Source organism: Centruroides sculpturatus, unplaced genomic scaffold, assembly GCF_000671375.1.
Source record: "Centruroides sculpturatus isolate CEXI.00-Female unplaced genomic scaffold, Cexi_2.0 scaffold3978, whole genome shotgun sequence".
Taxonomy (NCBI): Eukaryota; Metazoa; Arthropoda; class Arachnida; order Scorpiones; family Buthidae; genus Centruroides; species Centruroides sculpturatus.
In genome coordinates, this window is record NW_019388080.1 from 1 (window position 1) to 8,030 (window position 8,030).

Below are 8,030 nucleotides of genomic sequence, written 5' to 3' on the forward strand. Positions count from 1 at the left end.
ATATATAAGAAAGCAAAAGAACATGGTTTTGTTGGATTAAATTCAAACTTCATATAGTTGCAATGCAAATTATTTTAACTGTTATTTTATGTGACCTTTGGATCTTGCGCCAAATCAACATTTCCCTTTTTAGCCAAGCTGCACAATACTTCAACACTTGATACCTTAGTTTGCAAAATGTACAAATAATTACATTGACATACAATCAACGAAATATATTGTTACTTATTGTGTATTTAATGAAAAGTTTGGAAAATTATGAAAATTTAAAAACATTTTAAGACGAGTTGTTTAGAAGAGACCTTCTAATATTAATTATTTAGTAGTTCCACTTTCATAACTCCATATGAAATTTTATTATAAATTTTACTGTATTGAATTTATTGACTGTTTGTTTCCAAACCTTATTGGTTAGCCTTTAGGAATATACTTTCAAATTTCATCCAAAAAATCATAATTTACTAATTTTGTATCAGATATATATTTAATGCACTTTTCCTAATTCTATTAAAAATATTATTCAGTGCATTAATAACAAAAACCTTGTTGCAAAGATAAGACATGTAATCAGCACACTCGCTTGAGCAGTCACTACTTATAACCATACATAATGTAGCTTTCCCAGCAATAACACAAGCACAAATAAGTGTTGCTATACAAGTCATGCTGTACAAATTTTGTACTCGACTGCTTATAATGAAACTCCAATAACAGCCATTTCCCAACAACTACTACTTTACATTCCTGTCAGTAGCTATTATCCAGAGGTTTGACAACTATATTTCAACAAAAGCATGTATTTTGCCAAAGCACTGTCATTTGTTCTTAAATAAATGAGTTATGTAAAATATATCATAAGTTATCCTTAGATAGACAGATTTTAATTGTTTGATAGCAAATATGCTGTTAGCAGAACTTTAGAATGGAATAGTATTCATTTTACTGTCATATTTTTTTTTAATTTTTAATGCACTTACCTAAACAAAAATTCTAGAGTAAGTATATACTTAATTCCTTTGTGTCTAAAATTTTCAATGTTTAACAACTATTTAGTATGACTGCTTAAAATTATTTCTTATTGGAAATATCCTAGCATTCCCGGAATCTGGGTATGTCCGTTTAGGCAATAATTTTCTTATAAATCTATAGATTTTTAAGGTTACATTTTAGCCAATACCTTTTTTTTATCCTGATGTCCATTCATTTTTGTTATAAATTAAACCCATCATTTGATCTGTTTTCCTTATTCTTGATAATACAGGACACTATCTGGATCAGAAACGTCTCAGACAGGGACTGTATCGCCACCCATGGGACGACATATCTTACATCCTCCCAGAAACCTTGATGGGATCGTCCTAAAACGGGCGGCCATCGGAATGAGAAGTATATTTATGTACAATTGAGAGAATATTTTTGTCACCCTTCCACGTGTCTCCTCCTCAGAACGACCGTCTGCCGCTTCGGCCATCTGTCGGAAACGTCAAATTTTGGACTCCGTTAGGTTGTCAATACAGTAATAGCAGCATTGTTTTATTCTGTTCTGTCATGTACACCATAAGCTGTTTTATTTGTCGGTCGTTTTTACGTCTGTTTTAAGCATTTATTTTAATTTTTTTTTTTTACCAAACAGAAGTGGTTTTACGTTAAATGCTTAGTAGCAAACAAAATTATATATATATATATCTATCAGAGAGAGGTAAGACATTATATATCAAAGTGTAAAATGATACATTAAATTATGACAATAAGTTATCCTGTCTTGTAAATTTAAAATAACGTATACACAGATTTAATATATTATATACAGATGAAAACAGGTAAGAACTGTAACTTATTTCGTGTAGATGACAATAAAATGATTAAATTCCTTGCCGTTCTTATCGGTATTTTGATACCCTAGCTTACTCTTAACAGGTCTCTATAGAAGGGTTTCAGTTTATTCCACTGGAACTTTTCGACGTCAATCTGAAAATAAAGATTTTCATCTTTGTTATTGTCATGTAACTTTTATCCCATTTGAAGAATTGTCATGCTTACCTGCAAAACATGATTTCTGATGAGATTTGGATGTTTGCAAAATCTCTTGAGTTTCTTGAGAAGTTGATTTGAAGTATTGTACAGGTATTCCTCTGAAATATATTCCAAAATTAGATGTTTGACATTCTGTTAGAACCCTAATTCTTTAAAATTTTAAACATTTGTCATCAAATTTTCTAGGATAACTAATGAGCTTTAAAGGGGGTAGGACCTGGCATAGGCTGTTTTTAAAATTTTGCATGCCACTCTGTTGCAAGAATTAAACTAGATTTTACACTTACATTCAGAGTGGCTGTAATATGCGAATTAATATACATCAAAATAAGATCCAAAACCCGATCATAAAGTTGTTCTTAAACACTCGTGTGCACAACAGGCAATCACATGTCATGTAAACTGCAAAATGTCTGCCTCTAGAGCATGGATGGCTAACCCATGACACGGCAGAGTTTTAACAGTGGCAGGTGAAGACTTATTAAAAAATTTGAAAAATTGTTATTTTTCAATGTTGTCTTCAGGAACTTTGTCAAAATCTGTAAAACCCCTACTTGTATGCCACTGAATACAACAGCGCCAGAAAGTGGCACTGCTTGACACCAGTACAACGATGCGGTAAGACAGGATTGTCACGGGACAAGCCCAATGGTTTGAGTTGCCTTGCTTTGGCACATTTGTGTCTTGCTATGGTTGTCCATTCTCGAGCAAGAGTGAATGCGACACTCTGGCTGTCAGGCTCAGTTGATTTTAGTGTTGCCCCCTTTTCAAAATTGCTGACCCAGACGGCAGATCAGGTTTGTTCGAACAAGTCCCTGATGCACGTGCAATGTTATTTTACCACGCAAATAATAACGTGCACGCCAGTTCTAAACCAGTTAGGGACTTGTGTAGGAGCAACTTTAATGCTAATTTCATTTCTTAATTTAAGAGCAGAAAAGCAAAAAAAATAAAAAAGAAAAAGGTCACCAGGTTGCAACATACATTGACATAAGATGGCAAATTAAGTTTCAGTGAGAGAGAGTGAAATCTTTTACTGTTAAAATAAAGTAAATTTATAAAAATATTTGCTAGTACTTTGTTTCATCATAATTTCACAATTTCTACAAAATCCTGGACAATGAATTAAAAACCGGACTGTGGCAACACTAGTTGATTTTAAACTGCCCAGCAAGACGTTAAACTTTTTAAAACTGTTTTTAGATTTTGGCATCGAACGTCGTCATTTTTTAAAATTTTATTTTCACTATGTCCATGAGTAAACCTTTGACATCGAAAAGAAAATATGACGAGGATATTGCAATTCACGATTTTTAAAACTGGGAAGACCAATTTTTGTTTATGCATCAAAATACTTCCTGTTAATAAGCCTGTTTGTTTGATATGTGGAATTTGTGTAGTAGTACCGAAAATTTAACCTGGACCGGCATTTTAAACAACTGCATAGTGATTTCAACAGCAAGCAAATATCCTGTCAGATCACACTTTCAAATGGAATTTATCAATAAAAAAAAAATCTTTAGCTGGCCAACGATTCTTGTTCCAGAAGAGAAATGACAAAGTGAAAACTATGATGAAGGCTTCTTACGAACTTTCTCTGTTAGCCCGCAAGAGAAAAAAACCCTATTCTGACGAAGAGGAAATAATAAAAAAATAGCCTTTTAATATTTGCCCAAAACGTCAGTGATTATAAACATCAAAAATATGGTTGATGATAAAATAGCTTTGTCTAGAAATACTGTCATGCGTCGTTTAGATGGCATGGGCCAGAATGTTGGTGCACAAATTGTCTCTGGACTACAATATTGCAAATACTTTTCATTACCTTTGGATGAAAGCTGTGATATCACAGACAATGTGCAGTTAAGCATGTTTGTGCGTTACACGAACGATAATTTTTGATATTGTGGAAGAACTAACTTCTTGATTTGCGCCAACTAGTTTTAACTATAGGTGAGGACATTTTTAAAAAACTTATAAATGTAATTGAAGTTAACAAAGTAGAGTGGACAAAATTAGATAGTGTTTGCACAAATAGAGCACCTTGCATGATTGGCAGGAAGAAATGTTTTCTTACATTGCTTGAAAATTATTTTGGAAGAAATGTTTTTAAGTATCTTTGTATTATCCATCAAGAAGCTCTTTGTGCCTGTAGCGCGCTGTATCAAGAAAATATGAGCTCGAGCTCTGAATCAACAACAATTTTGTGAGTTTTTTCTGGAAGAAACGGAAGAGGATGGCGAGTTACTCCTTCATTGTACTGTGCACTAGCTTTCCAAAGGAAGTGCACGTGCAAGATTTTGGAATTTGAGGGAGTATGTTTTAAAATATCTGGAAGAAAACAATGAACTGCCCAGTGAGTGCTTGCTACTCAAGAATGAAGATTGGCTATGGGATTTAGCTTTTCTCACCAATATTATGGGACATTTAAATAGTTTAAATTTAAGATTACAGGGAAAAGATTGTATTTTTCTACCTTAGTTGCTCATATATCTTTTGTGAACAAACTGGTGTTAATCTTTTTTCTGAGACAAAAAGCATATTTCACATTAATGCAGGAACTAGCTACCGAAGTCAATAATGCTCCGAACTATGATAGATTTAAAAATTTAATATTCATTTTGCAGGATTCATTCAGTGCTAGGTTTGATTTTCAAGATGATAAAAAAATGCTGATCTTTTCACAAATCCTTTTTCAATTTCTCTGCAAGATGATAATTGTTACCCACCTGAAATCCAAATCGAAATTATTGACCTACAGCACCATACTACACTGAAAAGCAAATATAAGGAACTTATTTCAACTGCAAGTGATCCAAATTATATTGAATTTTGGAAATTTGTACAATTTGGCTGTCAGATATTGTTGTAGGTTTGGATCACTGTATGTTTGTGAACAAATGTTTTCTATTATAAACATAATAAAATCAAAATATCAGTCAAGATTAACTGATATGCACCTAAAACACCTAATTAGCATCTTCAAGAACTAATCCTAATGTAGATGACTTGTAAAAACAAAAACTACAAATTCAAAAGCCACATTAATTAAGCACCGACTGTTTAACTTGAAACATTTAATTCTAAATAAGGGTATGTGCTTGAAGATANGCATAAATTGTTTTTTCAGATAGTGGCACTCTTCCCAAAAAGGTTGGCCACCCCTGCTCCAGGGTGTACACGAAAATTGAACTTTATTTTCTTCAATTTAATGGCTATTCTAGTAGTTGTTACCCAAAGACAATGTTTATAGAGCAAAATTAAGTCAGAATATTTTCTGTAAGTCTTTATTAATGACATACTTTGTCAGAAAGTGTCTGTTCTCTGGCTAGGAAACAATAGTGTTTAAATTAAATGTAATCTACTTAAGAATTAATCAAGTTCACTATAATGCAAAATACACAACACTCCACAAAGACAAAAAGTCAAAGCACAAGAACTTAAAAAAAATGATCACACTGGTTGATCTGTAGGTCAATGTTATAAATGTAGCTCTTCTGACAACGGATTTTAAAATAATTTTTGAACATGTTGTTCCATAGGTTTTTTAAAAATAATATGTAAATGTTATTCTTTGCATTCCAAGTTCGAATCTTACTGGTTTTAAAAACCTGAGGAAGACTGGGGTACGGTCGAAAACGTTACTTTTCCATTAAAGTGTCATTACTGGACTTTTAAGGTTCTCGAGTGTAAAGTATTCAAGGAGTTTATATATATTTAAAATAATTGCATACTAAGCTGCATGAATGAGACATTTTAAATACAAAATATGATTGTAAAAAAAGTTATAGATTCTGCAATCTACTAATTTAGATTTGCATGGCTCAATTGAAATGTTACCATAAGAGCCTCAAAGGCCACATAGCAGCTTTGCTTGGCAGTGGCGGTGCTGCCCACATGTGAAAAATTTACATTTAAAAAATCACCTCCAAGTGTGTATGAAACTGGAAGGTGACTTATGAGCAATGTGGCTCACATGTAGGAAAGAAGAAATGGGGAAAAGATTGTGTCCATCCATTGGTCTTACAAAATTCAGATTATCTTGTTGTAAATCATTAAACAAATTAATTATTTTCACATCCGAAAAATCATTTCAAGACTTGGCAATGAAATTAGGAAACCAGACAGTAGTGTTGCACATTAGCAGCACTGCTGACACACTACTAAATTAGTGGTATGGGTTGCAGTTGTGAAAGCTATGATTCAATTCCTAGCATTACATTCAAAAGTGCTACAGACGGTTTGGTTACTATTATAGAAAGAATATATTTTAAAATTCATGTTGTTTCAATCAGTTGTCTAGTAGAGTTTTACACCCGCTTTGTCATTGACCTTTATTCCTGAATGATTTCAATCAGAATCAAATTGAAAATATAACATTTTGTCTGTTTAATTCAATCATAATCATTGAAACTCTATTTTAATATACATACCAGGATAAATCTCTGGATACACCAGTCTATTGGGACAGAGAGGATAACATCTGTGTTGAATGGCTTCTAACCTGAAGGCATATAAGTTATTGTTATAGATCTATAAAAATAAAAGGCACCTTGTTACATGCTTACATAAACATTTTCACTTATTATCTTGAATAGAAATGCATTATAATGCATGACTTACATTGCCACTCCAAAAAACTCCTGTTTTGCCGTAGACACTACTACATCGGCACTTGCTAAGACGCGAAGATATTCTTCTCTCGTCTCCCGGTAACCCCAATTATCAATATTTTCCTTTAACGCCACTTTTGCTTTACTAAAAATATCTATTCAAAATCAGAAATTTTGTCATCGATAGATAGCATTTCTTTCCTGAATACAACAAATTACCTGGAATTTCTGAATAAGATTCCCCAATTACTGATAATCTGAAGGAATGTTGTTCTTTTAAGCAGTATAGTACTTCAAAAAACTCTTCTGGATTCTTGTCATGCTCCCTGAAAATATTTAATATGCATTACACAAATATATATTAACCATTTGAATCAAGCCAGTGTATACTTACCATCTATGAGGCCAAACAATATGCAATGGTGTCAAATCATCCAAGACATCAGAAGAATCCTTGTTTTTGCTCAGAGACGTACATTGGCTCTCGGACAAATTGTTCCATTCATCTCCTTCGAGTAAACCGTTCAATCTTTCATTTAGAGCCATACTAGTTAACGGATAATACAAAACTCTGCACTTGGGACGGATTTTCGATTCCAGATCTTTTGGTCTGGGCTTCGGCATTATAGTGAAATAGGTCGATAGGGCGTGCAGGAAAGATTCTTGATTGAAGCAAGAGTTAAAAACTATCTCGTCTGCAACTAAACTAAAAAAGAAAGTAGTAATTTTTCAAATTATAAAACTGGTTATGTTGGTTGCAATTTTAAGTAGTGCTGAACAAATGAGCAATTTATATATCTAGTCTGAAATACCAGTATATGGTATCAGTGGATTACAGTAATACCTCGACTTACACTACCCCAACTTATGCGAACCTGGAGTTACGCGATTTTCAAATCTCGCCAATTCGTCTCTTGTTTGAGCACTACGCAACTCTTGATTACTCATTTCCCCCACACTATTGTTTAGCTTACATGTTCGGACATGTCGCGCGAAATCGACACATAGCTACAATTTATTTTGTGTTATTTATTTCTGTGTTTGTTATATCTATGGAGACTTGAGAGACTCTATGTGGTGATTTCTTGTAACCGTGATCGAATCAAAAGACGAGATAAGATTAATGAGAACATTTATTAGCTTACATACATTCGACTTGGATTTTACACAAATTGCAAAATTATACCCCAACTTACACAAATTCAACTTATGTGGTTATCGCTCAGTCCCACGTATTGCGTAAGTTCGGGGTATTACTGTACTGGATTTTGTAAGTACTGTACATACATACCATACAGTATAAAATGTACTTAGTTCACAGATTAGTCATGATTAATACAATAAACTAACTGTGCAACAAACTAGCAACTGACATTATACACA

At 33.1% G+C, this 8,030-nt stretch overlaps 1 protein-coding gene across 1 annotated transcript; it reads right to left on the reverse strand.

Annotated features, from left to right (window-relative positions):
• Nucleotides 1–1,668: 1,668 nt before the first annotated feature.
• On the reverse strand, nucleotides 1,669–7,353 carry LOC111616775 (glycosyltransferase-like domain-containing protein 1; the record flags this gene model as incomplete). Its single annotated transcript, XM_023358143.1, has 6 exons — nucleotides 1,669–1,968; nucleotides 2,041–2,132; nucleotides 6,468–6,538; nucleotides 6,658–6,802; nucleotides 6,867–6,973; nucleotides 7,042–7,353. Coding segments are annotated over 6 exons (796 nt in total), but the record flags the coding sequence as incomplete, so codon positions are not given.
• Between the last annotated feature and the right edge of the window lie 677 nt (nucleotides 7,354–8,030).